We start from the raw sequence: 20,877 nt of genomic DNA on the forward strand, positions 1-20,877 counted from the left end.
CTGCTATACTGCTAAAAATACAATCAAAATTTTACAAAGCCTAAGTTGAGGTATATAGTCTAAAACCTAATGCTATTTAGTTTAGAAGACTAAGGAAACCAGTAACTGCTCAGATTTGAATCAATTATTCAAATTTTAATCAATTTTTAAAACCTGAGAGTAATTGTTTTTGACTAATTTTCCACTGCTCAGCTAATAAAGCAATCAACAAATTTACAGCTGCACTGATAATAAATACCGGAACAAATAGGTAAGTTTTTTTTCTATTTAGATTGATAGAGCCCATTTTCAGAAAAACCCTGGAGCTGCAAGCCCTTGAATTTAACAGTGCTGGACTCAGCAGCGTTAACAAGCTGCAATCTTCTGTCACCTTCAACCATCAGTTATGATTCATGGAGGTAAACTCTCAGAGTGCAGGATGGCCTTCATGAAAAAGGCCTTCAACACAGGCAAAAACTCGAACAGTCTAATGGTATTGACTGAGAAAAAAAAAGATTTTCCCCAGTGCTGTTAAATGCGATGCTTAAATGAGTTTCCTGGGAAGCTGAGCACAAACATACCTATAATAACCCCTGAAATATCTCTACCCTTAACTACCACTCCACCATTGCCAGACACTAAAAAAGCAATTTGAGAGTATAAATAGTCTCAATGGGTTTCCATTCTTACAATTTAAATGAAAACATCAACCAAATGGAACCTAAGGGTGAACAGAATCACCTTATTTTGAAAATATCACTCAAAACTATTTTAATCATCTGATTTTAAATTAGGTATTGATATAACAACGTCACTATGGTTGAAATAGCCAACAAGAATTAGATGACTGAATAAAGATTGATGGCAGCTCCAAAGTTTAAGCGTGCTGGTAATAAATATGACATTTATTCTGTGTACATAATTTCATTTTTAAAGGATTAGGACCCTATATGTCACAGAGGAATAATTGCCCACGTCCCTCCCTCTCTGCAAGTCGAGTCATTTCCGTTTTACAGTGTATGTAGATGAAACAAAGAAGCTGGCAGCAACGCAAACATTTCCTGGCTCCCCTCAATAAAATGTTCAATGTTGGACTGTTCAGTTGTTCTCCCTGGTGTCTAAGTGGTGTGCTTGTCTGTTCGTGACTTTGTTTATGTGCTTACGGTGTGTGTGTGTGTGTGTGTGTGTGTGTGTGTGTGTGTGTGTGTGTGTGTGTGTGTGTGTGTGTAGATGTGTGAAACACACACACATGGAGAGCAAGAGGCAGATTGACTATACCATATGAGGTCTTTGTAAATGTTTGTCTGACTTGCGCTGACGCAGACTGTATTCCAGTAAACCACCACGGATGACAGAGAACAATCCAAAACTAACTCAAAGACAAGCCATATCACTTACAACTACCTCTAATGTTTCAGGGTAATAAATATAATCTGCAGAACTTGTCACAGATTGTTTGACATTTAAAAACCAGGAGGTGCCAAAGCAGAAAGAACAGAGAATGTGGCAGCGTCGGTGTGTTTGGGGCCAGGCCATCTGGTTTGTTTTGGCCCGTGTTTCAGAGGAGCAATGTGTGATTATCATACCGCAACTATTTTTCAAGAACAAATCTATTTATAGAGATCAGCATGTAGATTGGAGTCGTGAACAGTCCGAACCTGCATCCAAAACAGGCCAGGATGGCCGGGGATGCCCTTTGGTTGCTTCAGTGGAACAAAAACAATAATTACTTCCCTAATTCAAAAGAACAAAAGGTTAAGTTTCAAAGAGGTTGGTTTGATACTAGGACTATAAATATGCTCCTCAGTGCAGTCAGACCAGAGCCAGAAATAAAGACTAGGTAACAACAGACGGAGTTCAATCGAAAACTTCCAACTTTGCGTGAAATTTAAAACAAAAAAACATCTGATCTCTTCCGCTTGATTGAAATCCATTTCTCCAGTCCTCAGGGAAAACCACAGAGTCCACTCCAGGTTCAAACTCCTCAACATGGAAACCTCGTAAAGTGAAACCCCTGTCATCACAAGACGATTTTTAAAATTCGACATGGCAGCAAGCTTAACGGCCTCCCTGCTGCAGGGAAACACTTGAAACCTGTATTCTTCTGTATTCTCTGGAGCTTGGGTGCGATAAATGGAAGGGTTGAGGTAAAGGCTTTTAAGCCGCACAATCTCGTTCCTTATTTCGTCGCTCCAAGCTGAACACGAGACATTTCGCAACTAAAAGGGACTTCTTATCAGAGAGAACCGACGGTCCAGTGAAAACGGCAGAATTGGAGATGTCAGACCTTCGCCTGTGAAGCCAGTGAATGCTTGGAACTCTGTGGAATTTGCAGTAGTTTTCCACATCTGAGAGGGCCAAGCATCTGCCATAGTTTGAGGCCTGTTATCATTAACCCCCTCAAAAGAAAACAGAAACCTTCGCCCCCGCAACATGCAAGGACAAAGCGTCAATCAAAGGAAAGTTTGCAACAAGGAGACGATGACAGGGAATACATTTGGGCTGGAAAGAATTTGCAATGAGAAAAGTCTCACCACACTTACATAACTGAATCGACATGATTTAAGTGTCTGGAGAGCTCACAGTTACTCGCCATGTTTATAATCTTTTATAATCTTTTGTCCTTCCATTGTAGTATTTTTTCTTTCCTCCTACCTTCATTCTTGCTTCCTTCATTCCATTAATGACATATGCAAAAGACACAGTTTGAAGTGATCAAGGTGAGAAAAGGTGAAAACAAGATGACAGGCTCGTCTACACAGGAGGCGTTTCAGTCACATGTTTCAGTTGTTTATCTTATTCACACTATCTGCATGTAACTGCATATTCTTTAACTATTCCCTTCCATTTTATGTGCGTAACTACAGCAATTGCGTTTTGAGCTTTGAGCACTGAATGCATCCTCTGGAGACACCGATGGAGGTGTGCTACTGCTCTGCTAATGTGCTGCTTTCACTATGCAGGCTGTGCAGACACTGAGTCTACAGTCATATTAGCAAAGGTGTGAAGCTGTATTTATGTACAGCAGTGCTTTGAGCAGAATGCTAATGACATCATGCTAAAGCGGTCACAAAGACAGTGTTAGCTTGATGTCGTTTGCGAGGCATTATGTTTAATGAGCTTGTTTAGCATGCTAGCTAATTAGCACTAAACACAAAGTACAACTGAGGCTAATTATTCTTAGTTTTGCAGGTATTCAGCAGTAAACCAAAGTGCTGGACAAATTAAAAGTTTTGATCTGGCTATGGTTCTAGATTAAAGAGGATCACCAGTTATTAGGATTCATCCTGAAGGGGGCATGAATGGTTGTATCAAATGACATGGAAAATTCATTCAATAGTTGTCAAGTAATGTCTGTCAAAACCACAAATGTCAGTCACATGGTGGTGCAGGATCAGTCAGGGGATCACCAAAGTCATTAAGATTCAGCCTCTGGAGACCATGAATGTCTATTCTAAATGTTGTTGCAATCTATCTAGTAGTTGTTGAAATATTCACTCTGGACCAAAGTTGACCTAAATTGCCATCAATGGAGCCAATTTGGGTAAAAATAATTTGTTCCGTTATTTGCAGAGTCAGTATTTTATTCATTTTTTATTCTGAAGTCAATTCTCACTTGAACATGTGGTGCAAATATCCTGAAATCCTGGTCCCCAGGATGTTTTTGATCACAGTTAATTTTACCAGCTACAATGAAAAGATGTAATAAAGAAAGAATTTTCTTTCTTTGTTTAGCTGGCTGTGTGCTCCTTGGCCTGAAAAAAAAACAAAAAAAAAAAAACCTGGAAAAAAAAAAAAAAAAAAAAAAAAAAGTTGTATTACCTGTAGTTTTGTTTCTCACTGCCGATCTGGAAGCGGTCATATAGAGAGAAGGCCTGGTGTCCGTCCCAGTCTGTCAGCTCTACACGGAGAGCATATTGTCTCTGGCTAGTCAACTGGTAAACATACTCGTTCCCCAGCCAGTGCTCTGCAGACACGCTCCCAAAGCCCTGCAGTGACAGAAGAGAAACACAATAATCAGCATGGAAATACCACTGAAAATCCTTTTTCTAAATCATAAACTAGATGATTATTCATTGCTATCTCCTCTCTTTTCCCAGAATGATAAAATCTCAACACTAGAGGATTGTGGAATGGATGTGAAGGAATTTTCTAATTTATTTACTCATTTATTTTTTGTGTCAATCAGAAATAAGATGAGAACAAATGGTTCCTGATAATAAATACCCTGGCTGTTTATCCACCAGCAGTAATGTGTCTGTCCTGTCATAGCATTTTTGAATTCATTTCTCCAGACTGCAGTGGAACAGCCAAACACATTACTCAAATTGTATATTAACGTATTTTATGCACGTTTTTATAAGCACACTTTTGGCTTTATCATCCACGTGGATGTAAATTGGTACCAGCTGAAACAGACACACACCTTTTTCCATCTCTACCTCTGTCACACATGCTAAACTCATTATTACTTAAATACTTCTTTCTCAATATATATACTGCATGCAGGGACACTACTTCAAACAACTGCAAAAGTTTGTATTTGATCAGAGTGGCTGCCGGTCACAGGCAAAGTGCTTCTGACAGCAGCAAGAGCGGCAGATTGCAGAGGGGAATATCACGAAGCGGGATGACATTACAGCTCTGACAGGATGGTCTGGACCGCTCCATTAAAGACTGGGAAAGAGGGAGGGTGGAGGCAAAGTCAGAGAGAAGTCTGTGTTTGTGCTGAGCGTGTGTGGTGATGTGGAATGGGAAGGAGGGAAAGTAAATATGGGGCATTCCTCGGGCCTTAGGCATGTCCTGCTGAGTGGGTGGAAGAGAAAGTTACTGGGGCCCATTACAGCTTTCTCCCCTTTTTTCCCCTCTTTCTTTCTCTCTCTCTCTTTCTCTACAATTGATCTCACTCACTGATGAGATGTTCCCTTCTGACTGGCTTTCAGCTCAGTCCAATGCCTCCTACTGTGACCGTGGTTTATCTCAAGAGCTCTGGCTGGAGAGAAGGCTTGGAGTCGAGCTATGTTGACAGTTTTCCCTTATATAGTTCCGGTGCTTCGCGATTCTTCACACGCAAACCTGATCTACATCATTCAGCTCAGAAATGACAAGGAGACGTTTAGTCATATTGTTGGATCGAGCGCTTGGTTTTCAAACTCATCGTAAACACAGATCACTGTAAATCTCAGAAACTGTTGCACAAACACAAAGATAAACTAGAATTACAGTGAGAGTCCAATACTCAGCAACAACAGTGGTTCCCATCCTTTATTATCTGATGTGACGTGACATCTGCACCACTCACCATGTTCTTGTTCTTGTGAACGGATATATGAGATGTATTTTATCTGAACACTATTAATTATATAAAGCTAAATAGCAAAAAATTTCTACTGTTTTTCATTGCTGACAATTATAACTACTTTAACTGCTTATCCATTACTTTGAATTAACTATTCAACTTCTTCCCTCGCTAATGGTAACTAGTTTTCACACAAGTTTTCAATTGCTACCCCTGATGTGAATGTGTTGGCTGAGGTTGAGGGGCAGTTTATTGGTTAATGTAAATGTACTAATTAATTAGATGAGCTTTACGTACTTCTAGAGCAATGTTTGGGGGCTATTTTCACATTTTAACAAGATGAAAGAGGGAGTGGTTGAATCTAATTTGCAAGGTCTCCTGCGATGTGTGGTTTCCTAGTAATGTAATTACAAACATTGAGCTGGTCTTCAGATCTCATTTTTAAATGTGCACTACATCCCAGTTGCCAAAACTCTCTCTGTGGCCCCACAAAGAGACAGCATCTCAGTTTGGACTGAAAGATTTACAAATCCTCCACGTGCATTAAATCTGTGAGCACAAGCCTCTGGAGACCAAGAATGAGAAATTTAATAAGACAATAAAACTCAATTGATCTCCTCTGCACTTTTCAAGGAGACCAACAGTCATACTGAGCATTTAGACCAGCAGCGTCTGTCAAGATCTGTGAGTGTCAGTCCATGTCCTGGAATGCACCTCATGTTCTCTGTCTGTACACCTGTTCCTATCTTTACATGATCTTTATTTTCTCCCTCTATGCTCTGTTTCCTTTTTCATTAATTTCCCTGTCTGTTCCTTTTTTTCCTCCAAACATTTCACATCCTGCTGATATGCTGGTTGAGTTGATTTTCATCCAAAAAACTGTACAAATATTTCCTTTAAACAGCAGATTTGGAGATTTCTCATTGAAATGATTATGTTAGTTCTCTCTTTAATTTGTTTCACTGTGGAAGTTGTAATAGCCCACAAACATGACATTCATCAAGAGCAGTGGAGAGAGAGAAAATAATTAAACAGAAAGCATATTACAGGGGATAGAATGAACATTGAAGTCCACTGAACAATAAACTGTGGATGCTAGAGGAAGGTATACACAGGTGACTTCCACAGCAAACGCCAGCAATGCAACTGCTACAATAATAAACCCAATTCACCGTCTAAACCCAGCTTAGATTGGAAATGTTAACACCCTTAATGCAAATATGCATAGATTTTTTCGTTGATTACAAACAGATGAAACACCAGGCACCGGGATATAGAGACTAAACAAATGTGTTGTTTTCAGATTTAGGTAATAATTTCCTGTTGGAAAGAAGGAAGAATAACAGCATGTCACAGACGCTTCAGAGCAAATATTGTCTCAATGTGGACAATATTACTAAGACAAAAAACGACAGGGGAGCAGTTGCTGCTGGAGGAATTACATCTGGCCGAAGTGTTTCAAATGGTCTTGGATCAGCGGTTCCTGCCTCTCTGTTTTCAACATGCTCAAAGGCCAAAAAGTGCACATTGTTTGTCATAATCCCCTTGCAAAAGTGTATTTTTGAAACAGGATGTTTTGCTCACTGCACAATTTCGTAATTTATTCCTAATGGATGAAGATGAGTGTCTAGAAGCTGGGAGAGTGTCTGTGTCTTGCGTATTCGTCATGTCTCACCGTCTTGTACTCCTTCCACGTTCTCTGGAAGTCCACACTGCCGTCTTCTCTACGCTGGATGACAGTCCATCCACCACCAGCTGTTTCCATGTTACAATAAACCTACACCATTGACAAGAGAAAGAAAGGGAGGGTGGGAAAAACACACATGTATGAAGGTCATATAGTTGTTGGTACATTCAAAAGATGTAATATAAGCACAAAAGTAGTGCTTATATTCAGTGCAATTCTCGGTGGAGTTAATGAACAATGAAGGGTCAATTGGACAGTGATGTGATTTCAGACACTCCCTTTTCCCAGCTTTCATGATGAATCATCTTTGGGAATGCAATGTATCTGTGTCCTCAAACATAATCAGCGTCTCCTTATCCCTCACCAAGTCCCCAGAGATGTTCCTCATCAGAGGGCCTTGTTTCTGCAGGATCAAAGTGGAGGTCCGAGCCGGACACATACCAGCAGACACCTGGGTGTAATGTGGCCCTTAACCTTGGACCTCAGTGTGTGTAAGCTGATAAGGCAGGGCCAGTGCTCTGTCTGCAGTGTTGCTCTTTGTTTTGAGGAGGAGACCCCAGGGTGGAGCAGAGAAGGTCTCTCACCTCAGCCAGCCCACACAGCTGAACACACATGACCACAGCCTGGGTATAATTAAGGAAGTACCTCTGACAGAATCACTTTCCCCGAGACTAGCTCATCCTTCACGGTATACATGTACAAAAAAAAGTACACACACACACACATGCACACAAACACACACACAAAGTATTGGCCTTTACATCAAGTTTTTCACCTCAGTCAAGCGTAGACACATGTATGGGTGTTTTACACGTTACGTTACTCGTAAATTGGCATAAAAAGAGGTGGATGGAAACACACTTAACACACTCAGCAGGTACTGAAACAACATGACCAAAACAGAACGTGTGGTGGGAATCAGTGTTAATGTTAACAAGTTGACGCTAGTTAGCTAGACTGGCTCCCTTGCTAGCTTCCCCTGTCTGAGTGGACAGCACAATGGGTCCAAATGCTGAAGAACAGACTACAGCTACAGTATGTGGGCATGTTGAAACTGAAGAAGAATAAGAAAAGAAAAGAAAAAAAATTCTATAAAGCGCTCTAATATGATGCTCTCCAAACATCAGGTCTCTTTTGTAGGAAACATCCAGCCAATAGCTTGAAACGTCGACAGTGTTTCAACTTGTTTATTACCAAAAAGTCCCATACCATCTTTTGAAAAATTAAAAAAAAAATGCACTCAGCTTAATCATTATAGTTTAGATGTCCTTACACAAAAGTGTAGCAAATCCAAATTTCAGCTTGACTTAAATCCTCAGCGAACAGCCCAGCAGCACCATGCTTGAGTTTGCGAGACAGAAATCAACACACACAAACCTTTTGCCAACCTCCCGACATGTTAAATCATCACTCTCAACAATCAAGAGTATGTAAGCATAGTGGAGAGGGTACGAACACACACACACATACTTGAACCATTGTCACCATCCTGATCAGCTCAGTGTCCTGTTTCACATCAAGTGCCAAGTGTATTTTCAGCTTTTAATATTCCTGCAGCAGCTCGCACCCATCATTCACACTCATCAGCGGCTGACGTCCCTCAGCGCCTCAGGGTCTTTAGCTCACATAGAGAATGTTGAGTTCCACTCCAACTCAAAGAAAACAAGTGAAACCTATGAAAGAGCTTCCTACACGTGATGAAGAGAGAGATTTTCACATCACAATGGACTGCCGGCTGGAAGAGACTGTAGCTTCTTACCTTTTTGGTATCCTGGGAATTGATCTGGATGGTGTAGATGGCGTTCTTATGGAAACCAGCCTGGTAGAGGTCGGCACAGTCGCGGAACTTCTTCTCTTCCTCCACAACTTTCGTACTGTTCGGAACAACTGCAGATACACAACAAAATAACGTATCTACTATAATACTGTATCTCAAGGACAAATTTATCACAGGCAATGTACTTGTGGTAGATATCAAAACGAGCATAATGTGTTTCCAACTCTCTCTCAGTCTCGCTAATGAGACTGAAAATGGTTTTAGGTCTTCACTGTACCGTCATCTTAAAGGACTAGTACGGGAACTAGGAAATAAGCTTATTCACTTTTTGCCACAATTGAAATGAGAAAATGGATACTGATCTCATGTCTGTCAAGTTTGGAGCTAGAGTCAGAAGGTTATTAGCTCAGCTTAGCATAATGACTGGAAGCAGGGGAAAACAGCTAACCTAGCTCTATTCAAGGTTGAAAAAAAAAAATTGACAACCAGTACCTATAAAACCCATCCATTCATACGTATCTTATTTGTTTAGTCCGTGCACAAACAGGAAATCTAAAAAGGAAAGGCTGTGGTTTTACTGGAAGTTATGAGCCTAAACTATTTCTTGGCAAACAGGAGCTTGGTGCAGTGACTTCCTGGAGTCTCCCCTGGTTCTCTGGGAAACTCAGTGATGAAGCAAGACTTGGGGAAGTCATTTTGAAACTTTTAAAGGGCTAGGCTAGTTGTTTCCCCATGCTTCCAGTCTATATGCAAAGCTAAGCTAACCACCTCCTGGCTCTTTGCTCCACACTCACTAAGAGTGAAATGTTACGTGTTTTTTTTTTTTAAATGATCATAATGAGCAATGAACAACTATATTTTGAGTTTTTGTTCTTAGAAGGACAGACAATGCGTGTTGAAAATTGGCTTGAAAGTGGCTTTAAATGTTGCATTTTGGGCACACAGTAAATTACTTGTATGCCAGCCATTTGATAGAAAGAAGAGAGGAACAATTTTGAACGAGGACTTTGAATGTCAGGATGCCAAAGCTCAGGTGTTGGTGCCACAATATAATGTGATAAAAGAAGGGATCAAATAAACACTGTAAATAAAGTATGTGCTATTAAAACCTGTTACCCTTCCTGCAACCTCACATCAGACAAATATGGATATCACAGTTCGATAATGTTTTACAAAATTACAATTTCACATTTCATTTCACATTTGCATATCTCAGAGGAGAAAATAAAAAAGGAGTCCGAGGCAGAAGCTGATCGGTGAGGTCTCACTGTGAGTATCTTGTAACCACCAGATAAAATCTGAGGGCGACTAACGTATTAACAAGAGACAGGCAGTTCATCGACTGGATGATTTCTCACTCCGAGAGAAGGCCTCAGACTTTGACAGACCAGCTGCATTCATTTCCATCTGTAGATAATTATGGCGGCACTATTTTGAAACCAAGCAAGGGGCTAAGGACAAAATACTACAAGCTATAAATTTCAAGTTCCTGTTATAACAAGTGGTTTATATTTACCTTCCAAGCCCTTGTTGTATTGATGGAAATTCCTTCCGATTTTCCCTTTTTTCTCTCTCTCTCCTTGTTCTTCCTCCCTTTCTCCCGTCATGTAAGGGGTTCATCTCAGTTTTCACACCATTGTTTGTATTGTTGGAGTTGTTAAGTCAAAGAAGATGTCAGTGGAGAGTGAAATGTTTCAGCAATCCTTAGCCTTTGCTCGGATCCCTCCTTCTAAGCGGAGAACTTCCCCGTGGAAGCAGGGCGCTTATTTGGGTGTGTACTATGTGAGCGTTTTGACAAAGTATTGAGTGTCAGTGACAAGAATCTCCTACTGTGACAGGTTGACAGAGTGGGCTCTCGCGCACCAGACTCTGATGCTACAAAGGGTGGCCCTGTCAGGTGGTAATTTACCCCAAGCCGGCATACAGCAGGGGGATGTTTTAGAGGCCAGAGAGATCACTGCCAGAGGGGAGGTTTCTGGAATTCAATCTGTAACAGCGTGTATAATTATTTCACAATAGCCTTGGAGACTGGTGGAAGAAGACCGTCTTCCGAGGGACTAGATGCTCCTCCAGTGTAGGAGCGGCTCCCTTGAACAGCTTGCTGCCCAGCTCTACAAATATTATTTATGTCCCAATATTTATTTACAGAAAAATATTTTGTGGTTCACTGGGGACTTGTATTCAGTAGGGGGTTCATGTGAAAAGACCAGCAGGGCTTGGGTGTTTGCATAAATCAGTACCCTTGCCAAATGAGCCAAAATACTGGAGCTAAGGAGAGTGAATAATGGAGCTAAATGGACTGCCATGGACATCACAGCTCCCATGTGACTATATTCAGTCTTTAAATACTGCTGAGAGTTGAAGTGATTCATACAAGAACCAATTAATTTCTCTGGTGTATTCTTATATGAAGGATGCAAAGTACTATAAAATAATACCAGCTCATTCCCACAGTATATTTCACATTACAACAATGATGTGTAGCCCTTGCTGAACATGTGAGGAGGATTATGGTTGTGTGAAAATTTCTGGGTAAGATTCATGAGTTAGTTGAAGTTATATTTGTTCAATATTGTATATCCTACTTTTTTCATATACTGCTTTGTAGAAAACAGACACTGATTGCATCAGCAAAAATTTTCGTCAAGATAACAAGGAAATACAAATGTTACCTGTGTCTGTAAAACCTGTTAATGTATTTTAGTTGTGTCCCTACAGTAACTGCTCCTTGTAACTTCTGTGTGATTGATGTCTTTATGGTTATTACTCAGTGCACTTCATTACAGTTAGGGATTAGATCTTGGATAAACATTGAATAAGTCAACATGCATTGACCACAATCTTTCCCTATACTTAAAGTGTTTTGGTAGCCTAAACCTGGTCAAGCCTGGACTTTGGGGTCATAGTCCTGTGCTTTGTTCACCCAACCATACATCCTAACCTCCCTCCTATGACCTCTGTGCAGTAAAAGGTCATTAGACTTCCTGAATTGGAGCAAATATGTTTCTCTTAAAGGAGCTATTTGTACGTTTTGCTATGGCTCCATAGCTAACGTTACCATTAACAGCTGGTTACCTACCAGTCTAGAAGAAATGTTGCAAGTTCAACATCAAACTTCATTCCCTTTACTCACCAAGAGCTGTCTCCAGCAGTGGAAAGCAACGCCAGCCTTAACTCTCGTCTCTCTCACATCTTTTCTTCAACTGAAGTTGGCATATTAAACAGCTAGCCCCAGCCTGCTGCGCCACTTTCTGATAGCGACTGACAGTAGCCTCCAATCTCCTCTGAAGACGTAAAAGAACCTCTTGTGGGAGATTTTCATTCTAGCTGTTCTACTGCATACAGTTTACATACTGCAGCCCTGTAGTGTTCGTGGATTGATTTAGACTTAAACTGCCAGGTGAAATAACTTACCAACCCTGATGACTATAATTGGTATCTACTGCCTTATTAAAAGGCTGCTCCATTTAACAGTTTCAACAGAACATGTGTGCAAACGCTACGTATAATTGGATAGTCTGGGTCCCTCTGCGAGAATAAAGGTGAGAAGTACCCACACTTTTAGGAGGTGACTAGCAAATAATTGCACACATTTTGCAACAATAGGTGTCAGTTCGTTCTCCATGTCAGTGATGCATGAAAATAATCATGTGAAGCACTTAAAAACTTAATCTGGACTGTAAATTTATGTTTAATGAAGTGGTTTGCCATACTGTCATTGGGCGGCTACACACTGCAAATGCCTTGGTTTTTTTTGTAAAGCTTTGCATGGAACCTTAAAATAATCCCACTCTCTTCGAGTCTGAGTGAGCAGCTGTAAAAATGATGAATGTTGTTCATTTAGTGGGATAATAGAACACTGTAAAACAAAAATCATATTTAGCAGCCAGAAATTTTTACATGATGTTCTAAAGCTGAGGTCAATTACTGTTAATAACAGTACGTGGCTCATTGCACCCTAATGAGGTTTAGGTAATGATTACAACCTAAACAAGAGCTCCACTGCTGCATCTGGCCACATCAAAAACATCTTCCCAACCCTTGGTTTACACTGCAGTGGTTGAAAACACACTGGAGACCTTAATTGTAGGAAAAGCCATACATGGAGACACGGAAAATAAGAAGAAAGTTTTAAGAGATTTAGTGTTATAACTCCCTTTTCTAAGTATCTGTCATCTTCCCCAAAGCAAAGTCAAAGATGATTTGAGTCCATGCTTTAAAAAGGAAATGCCCAGGATCAGCTTTCAAAACAAAGCCTGACGCATGCAGACGCCACTCCATGGCATGAAACGCTAACCCTTTCCTCAAATGAAAACACTGATCCGTTTCTCAAACAAACAACAGCCACCCCCCTGAACACAGAAAAAAAGGAGAGCTTTTCTGCTTATGTGTGTTAAATGCTGTCAAAAAACAAGGGCAGCGCTTCGGATGATCAGTAAGATCTACCTACTCCTTCACTTCCTTTGGACAAGGCTTCCCCCAGGAGCTATTAGAGTTTGACTTATTCGCACTGGGGTGAAGAAAGGCGAGCCCTCTGACCTGCACACCCGCCTCAACCTTCAACACAACTATGGAAGAGGAAAGGACCAACCACAGAGCAGCAGCGGTCACGTTCCATTTCTATCGCTTCTCGTTAAGGCAGCCACCAATTACCAAAAGGGGTATGGGCTGCTCTACTGAACTTTCTGACACTTAAACTGGCAGACATGGTGCCAAATTAAAGGCTAATTTACAGTGAATTAAATCAAACTTGACACATTAACAACGGCAGCAAAAGAGAGACCCAAACATGTTGAACCAGGACATAATTTGAATCTCAACATGATGACTGTTGAGATGATGCATTAAGAGCAGTCAGGCCAAGATGTCTCAAAAGATGTCTGGTAATTAACACAACTCCAGACTAAACAGATAGAGTGCGACTAAAGGCCACCCGTGACATTATTGCATGGAACATTAAAATTACAAAAAGGCAGTAGAATGACAAATGCAAAGTATGTGTTAATCATGTGCATGACTCCTACATCCCTTCATGGCCTTGTTGTTTTCTGTCTGATGGGAAACCTCAAGAAGCACTGTGGGGTCTCGAGGCGTCTCTGCACAAAATCCACAAATGGAAATGAGACTGGAACCAATCCCCCCCCTACCCCAAACACAGACATTCATGTCAAATCTCCTGTGACCACTGGGATTGAAGGATCAAGTGGGTTTCGTGTTTAAATGCCTGAGATAGGGGTAAATGAGTTCAATGCATTTGACCGAACAAGAAAGGTTGCATTGCTGCCGGGTTAAATGTTGAGCCAAAAGGGAAACCCATGGTCTCTTAACAGAAGGGAGAGACTCAGAGGAATAAAAATAAGCCTATTACTTCATAACCAGAACCCTGCTTGACGTTTTAGTGAAGCTGTGTGCACAGATGTTATAAAATTAAAGCGTGAAAAGCAATCGCTGCAAGAAAAGAGCACCACGCTGGTTTATGAGAGGCACCAAACCTCTTTAACAGGGGCACGCCATGTTAAGATAAGAACTGTTTCTTTCTTCATGCTGCTCTCGGTGATGCAGAATTTAATAGCCAGTGCATCCCTGCCTTTCTCAGCATGGGGTAAGGTTTATAGAACTGGTGTCATCATAATTTCATGACGATTGTAAAATCAAAGATGTTGTAGCTGTAACATCTGACCAGAGGAAGTAAGTAATCCAAAACAAGTTGAGTGCTGCCTCATGATTCAAGCCTTGCACAGCCAATCCACAAACTTTCCTTTGCACATTATGGTCTGGCAAGGGTCTTCAAGGCATTTTTCTTGGATTGGAGTTATCGCTAGTGGGGTTGAACAAAATTGGGATCAGTTTATAAGCAACCGACAGATGACTGACAAGTGCTCTCCTCCACTGAAACATAAACATAAACCTTCCTTCTCCTGGATGGGACGAGCCAGTGCATGTTGGATGAAAATCACAAGAATGACAGCCACACTAGCAGCTCTCCGAGGCTGTGTTTAGGAAGTGGAATGCACTTAGCGAAACTGCTGCTGTTTAGTAGGTATAATGTTTATCAAGTTCACCATGTTTGTTTAGTGTGTTAGCATGCTAATGTTAGGTAATTAGCACAACAGTGAATAGTTGGTCATTAAGTATTGGAACAATTAAAATAGTTTTTATTATTTTTAAATCAAACTTATTATGATGCATCCTCTGGGGAGCTATATCAGTAATTGTTGATACATGAACAAAACAAAACAAAAATTTCAACCTCATTGTGGGCAAGAAACCAAGGCAGGATGGTTCATCCTCTGAGTATCATGAATGTCTTTAAAAAAAAAGAAAAAAAAGAATGGTGGTCCATCCAATAGTTTTTGACTGACAGACAGACAGACAGACAGACAGACAGACAGACAGACAGACAGACAGACAGACAGACAGAGAGAGCGACAGAACATCCCTAGAGCAATGCTGCTAGCTTGGCTAAAAACATTGCTGCTATTTTGCCAATGTCAAATTACACCTAAACTACCCACTGTAATAAAACACACATAACTTTTAGGTGAGAAGTTGACCTTCCAGAAGGTGAATCATGCACATTGTCGGCCATGATTTCTTGGCTCTTGAAAAACTTCAAAACACAGCTTTTCTTGTTGTTGTCATCATCTAAACCGCTCTTGGTATTTCACTGATTGGTCCAGCTTTGAGCTGCTGGATCCATTCTCAGTGGCTTAGCAAGGCTATCAGACTTCTCCACTGGGTTAAACATATACTTACATTTCTAATATGTTATGACTTTCTTCATCTCCATCCTTTTTCGCCATGCAACTGCCAAAATTGCTCTTGAATAAGACAGTGGTTGCACTCTGGACTGCTGAAAAAGTTCCAAACCTCTCAACATATAAGACTTGGATTCCAGTTAGCTTACCTCCATCTTTGGAGCAGAGGTTGAGCAGGTTGTGGACGGTGTCCATCATCTCCTGCTGCTGTCTCTGCAGGGCTGTGCTGTTTCCTGTGGCTCGGCTCAGCTGGGCTTCCAGCTCCCTGATGACCCCGCTCTGCCTCCCTACCAGGGTCTGGAGGCTTCCCTTCTCCTGCTTCAGCGTCTCCAGCTCTTCATGGTGTCGCATCTCCATCTCTAACATCTTCTGCTCCAGGAGGCTGGGGGGTGAAACGAAAAAAAGGTCAAGAAAAGTTTGTCACGGAAGACATGGAGAAGTGGTAATTATCATGATCCTTCAGGGCATCCAAATCCACCGGTATAAGATATGTTTTCACAGGATTTAAATAATTTGAATATTGTTTTGCAATTTTTGTGATGATAAATCATTTTCCAATTATGTAACATGCATCTGCATCTGCTCCTGCTGCTTCTTTCTGATTGACACTGTGAGTAATGACAGTCAAAATTCAGGAACTTTCCACAAGATAGAAGGACAAATACTTCTGGCTGTAGGTTCGGTTGCTATGTGTTCCCCACACAGTATAAACATACCCTTCATCATGCACTTAACAGACTCATCTGGGGTAAATGAATAAGCCCTTACAGCATCTGAGCTCTACCATTATACAATCTAATGCCTGAAAGATGATATGAGCTGACATCAAATTCATTAACTAATTATACCTTTCCCTCGATTATAGATTTGGTAAAGGAAAAAGAAAAGACGACACGCACAAGATGGAATAATGTCATAATTGCTGAAGCTTAGGGAAATTGCTCTCAAAAATCTATCTCCATCAACCGAAAAGAAAAACTAAAAAGTCAGAATCACTAGAGACTCTGCTTTCAAATGGTGTTCTTTTTTTTGTCAAAGTGATTGCAAGGAGTCTCTATGGATACTGCAACGAGAAATGCGGACCAAACCCTTTTAAACACTAGATCATCTACAACAATCCCACAGGACCAATCACTGTAAAGAACAAGCTTTGGAGACATGAAAATGTATCCAAAAGCCACATTTTAACTCCTTGATTTTGCAACAGCTGCTCAGCGGTCCAACATGGAAAGCATAGCCTCATGGATTTGAGAGTGATTTACTGAGCATCATAGAGAATACAAGTTTCTATCATGCAGTTGTTTATACAACTGAAAATTGTTTTGGAAAATGGACAAACTATGCGGTAGTCAATGAGAGCTGGTAGCAAGCTTTTGATTTCATTTACGCAACCCCGCAGAGAGCAGCAGTAGTTTTTGCACAGAAATAAAGATGATGCATCATCGTCACCATCTTTATTTTCTCTATAATATCTTTGTCCAATGTGCTGCAGTATGGATGGTAGCCAGCATGTGCGTGTTTCGTTTGCTTGAAGTGTTGTCCGTTTACCTGTTCTTGTCATGCAGTTTGCTGATCTCATTGGTCTGGACCATTAACTCTTTCTCCAGCTTGTTCGTGGAGAGAGAATTTTCCAGCAGCTGGATCTCGAGCCTCGACGTCTGATTCAGGACCTACCATGACAGGAAATACACAGACGTAAAGAATACAAAAATAATGAAAGACGATATTATGCCTTTATACATACTATGTAAGCTGCAGCTAATACCATGCACATCTGCAACAAAAACACTGAGGAAAAGAGGAAAAACTAAACACACAGGGCTGTATTTAAGGTTTTCTAGACACAGGAGGAAAAAACACACGGCACATTCAAGGTGCATATAAACCATCAACTTTGTTTTCATTTTGTCAAGTGTTCATCCAACACATGGTAATACTTAGGGGATATTCATCTCTGTTATGATTATCTTTTTTTTTAACATAGCAAACAGTTATCTAAATTTACTGACCACTAACTTTACAACTTTCCATCACCTCCTCCTCCTCACACTCCTCCACATAAACACTAAAAGGAAACTGAGTCGAATAACTCAAAGAAGGGATTTGCATTTATATGGCATCACTATTGACTGTGGCCAGTTCTCTGTAATCTTTCTGGGGCAGTTGAGTGTGGAATGGCTCGGTTAATGGAGCAGAGGATGGATCCTCTCTCACTGTTAGTCTGTGAGAAAAAGAAAGTCAAGAGAAAATCGAGTGGGACAAGTGTGTTCAGGAGCATTATCATGAGTGCGTTTGTTGAGTTGTTACCTGCGTCTCGACGTCAGTTAGCTTGCGTGTCTGTTCAGCTGTCTGAGAGAGGAGATTGGTGCCCATTTCCAACATGGCCGCCGTGTGGTTGTGGACAGCACTCTGCTGCAGTTGAGCCATCTCTGCCTTCATGCTCTCTTTAATGTAGTTTTCAATCTGCACCAAAAAAAAAAAAAAAAAAAGATTGCACAAAATGGTTAAGATTCATGTTGAGAGTCCAATCCAGCAGGTTTAAAGGACACCTTGTTATGCACCTTAATCATGATTCATCAAAAGTCAGCATTCCTAAGGTCACTCACTGGAAAAAGTGTCTTATGTACATCAGAAAAAGAAAGAACAAACAAAACAAAAGTTTTCCATCACTTGATATTGAAGCATGGGTTTGGTCAATACAGGCCCAGCCAGATGTCGGTGGTTAGCTCGGGATGGAAGAGGCAGAGATGAACAGATATTCACTGAAGCTCATCTGGAAAGAGCTCTTTCATCCTTATCTCCAAACGCAAACAAATGACAAGATGGAGATAGAGGTTGAGGTTGGATAAGATTCTTCATATAGATTAACTACAGTATATGGACCATCTGTGCAGTGTGTTTGGATTATTTCATTGTCCTCTCACTGAAATGTTAATTTCTTTCTTTTACTCAGGCTCGGGTTGGTAGGTTTAAGTAAACTAACTAAATCCTATTTATTTTCTTGTACTTTGTTTCCTTGTGTCTTACATCATATTGTTGCCTCGCGTGATTACTGTAATAAATACAGGAAGGCTTTTCTGTGCATAGTTGTTTTGAAAATACAGTAAACATAACTTGATTTGATTTTAAGTGTCCACTTGTCCATCTGGTGGCTCGCAGTCTGAACACAAACTGAGACGATTCAATAATCTGCCAGTGGGGAGATTCTCGAACACTTGATCTATAAAAGATGTTTTTGGAGTTTTTGCTTTGGCCCATCAGTGGGCTGTAACAGCCATTTCTAGAGAACGTATCAGCCAAGACAAATCTGTGTCAAACAGAACATCATGTGTTGGTGTCCTTAGCAACGGTTCAGTTTCTGCAGCTGTGGGCTACACACACTGAGAAACTGAGCTACACCGCACCTTCTGTTTTAGTGAGAAGACACTACAGAAATGCTTCAGATTCCCAATTTACATTGTAACTTTTTGTACAGTGTATAAGTAACATACGTTCAAGGGGACAAGATGTGAAGTTCCCTCTCTTTAGTGAAGATACCTGCTAGTTAAAAACATTTACAGTATAATTAAATTTGCAGATTGTTACTCTCTTATTCCCTAAATTCTCTTGCACCTACATCTATGCATCTGTCCCTACTGTACTGGCAGACTGTACAAAAATTACACTGTAAATTGGAGGCTGTTGCAGGCCAGAGCAACACTTCACCAGAAAGCAGCTGGTGACAGCACAAGTCTCTATTCATCTTTTCCATCTCTCTGAAGGTACAAATTGTAACTATTATCAAGTTAGTCCTGATGTCTGGTGATATGCACTTCTCCACAGGCCAGTCAAAGGGACATTATGACATATGTTTGAAGTGTTATTCGGCCTCCATGTGGAAAGGACGAATATGCATTGAGAAAAATGGACAAACATCACACAAAATAATCAAAACCACAGACAGTCTTTTATGCTTGCCATACTTTGTGCTGAAGTCAGCAAAGTGTTGGTAAGATCTTCAGTTTCTCAGGGCTTTCCACTATTTCCCAATCTGAACAGATGTATGCCGGAGTGCTTTCAGTTCACGTTTGATCTAATGATTACATCAGTGACAAAATGCCACAGCACATACACGAACAATTTAAAAGCTACAGTGTATATAGTAAATATAAATATTGATTTTGAAGCCATATTTTCTAACAGAAAAACATTCCTATCTGTACGTGGGATAAAATCTTGACAATTTTCAAATTTAGATATTTGTAGGATTCATTCATTTGCAGAAAAAGAAGAACCTTTTTTCTGCTTTTATGAATAATAGATTAATTAAATCGAGTCAATCAATCAATCAAAGACTGATAGAGAATAAAACAGAACAGAGATGGATCTCTCCGCTTTTCTCTTCTCAGCCATTTGCACAGGTCTGCCAAGTGGAATTAACTTTTCAATGTAATATCCTTTCTTGGCAAGAGTACTAAAGTAAAATGTAACATTTTTTCAGGCTGGATTTCAGACATAATACAGCTTCCCCTAAATGTGAACTACATAAGGCTGATATAAGTGTCACTTTCCACATAACCTCCAATGGTCTGGCCCCAGGAATTGGAAAGAAAACAAGGAGTCTGGAATCCACAAAACTCAAGTAATGATGGATTACTCTGCCTGATAATGAACCATAGAATATGACTGTGTTTGGAAATGGTTTTCAGTCCATCCAGAAATGTAAAATCTCTGAAATCTGTGGATTGCGTTTGTTGTTTTTACACCCTTTTAGGCCTAAGCTCAAAACCTCAATGTAAACCTCACTGCTTATACCAGCGGCTTTGCACTGCTGTTTGCTCATCTGCTGAGATTATTGTGTCCACTGTTTGAGGACATCGATAGGCTTTGCACAGTGGAAGTCACCTTGGGAGAAAAGTCACTGAAGGGACAGATGTCCGAAGGAAACTTAAGCGCAGTGATCCCCTCATTTCTTTTGTCTCTTATGGAATGTGGCTGACTCATGGCTGGATCTAGTGGGGGTCATAAATGGAAAGTACCAAGGAGAAACAAGATTACACAAACACGCCCAATCATTTAAAATCACTACTTGGGAAGTCATAAAATAGGTCTATGTGGGTGTCGGGTTATTTTGATGGTTTCTAACCTCGACTCCAGTTAAATGCTTTGCTTTTCCAGTCAGTGACTACCAATAGAAACTATTATCAGCGCTGAAAGCAAATATTTGCTTCCATTGCCAGAACTGAAATGCAAATTTGTGTCGTGTGGGAGTGGGATTGGGATGGTGAAATAAATATGAGTGCATAATGAGAATGCAAAGGACGATGTGAGGTTCTTATGCCAGCAAATGATTCTCTCCAGAATATTTTGTAACTTAACCATTTCTAGTTAAGCTGAA

The 20,877-nt window shown here is 40.5% G+C and overlaps 1 protein-coding gene across 1 annotated transcript in view; it reads right to left on the minus strand.

The window, feature by feature from the left end:
* Window positions 1–20,877, minus strand: part of angpt1 (angiopoietin 1) — a 55,573-nt gene that overhangs the window by 13,909 nt on the left and 20,787 nt on the right. Inside the window, exons 2-7 of the mRNA XM_022746981.1 lie at window positions 17,808–17,963; window positions 17,049–17,170; window positions 15,650–15,882; window positions 8,725–8,852; window positions 6,954–7,055; window positions 3,802–3,968 (exon numbers count right to left, since the gene is read on the minus strand). Coding sequence (XP_022602702.1) covers window positions 3,802–3,968; window positions 6,954–7,055; window positions 8,725–8,852; window positions 15,650–15,882; window positions 17,049–17,170; window positions 17,808–17,963 — 908 coding nt within the window. The remainder of the gene's footprint in view (window positions 1–3,801; window positions 3,969–6,953; window positions 7,056–8,724; window positions 8,853–15,649; window positions 15,883–17,048; window positions 17,171–17,807; window positions 17,964–20,877) is intronic.

The sequence above is a fragment of the Seriola dumerili genome, unplaced genomic scaffold, assembly GCF_002260705.1.
Source record: "Seriola dumerili isolate Sdu_G_001 unplaced genomic scaffold, Sdu_1.0 BDQW01000110.1, whole genome shotgun sequence".
NCBI lineage: Eukaryota > Metazoa > Chordata > Actinopteri > Carangiformes > Carangidae > Seriola > Seriola dumerili.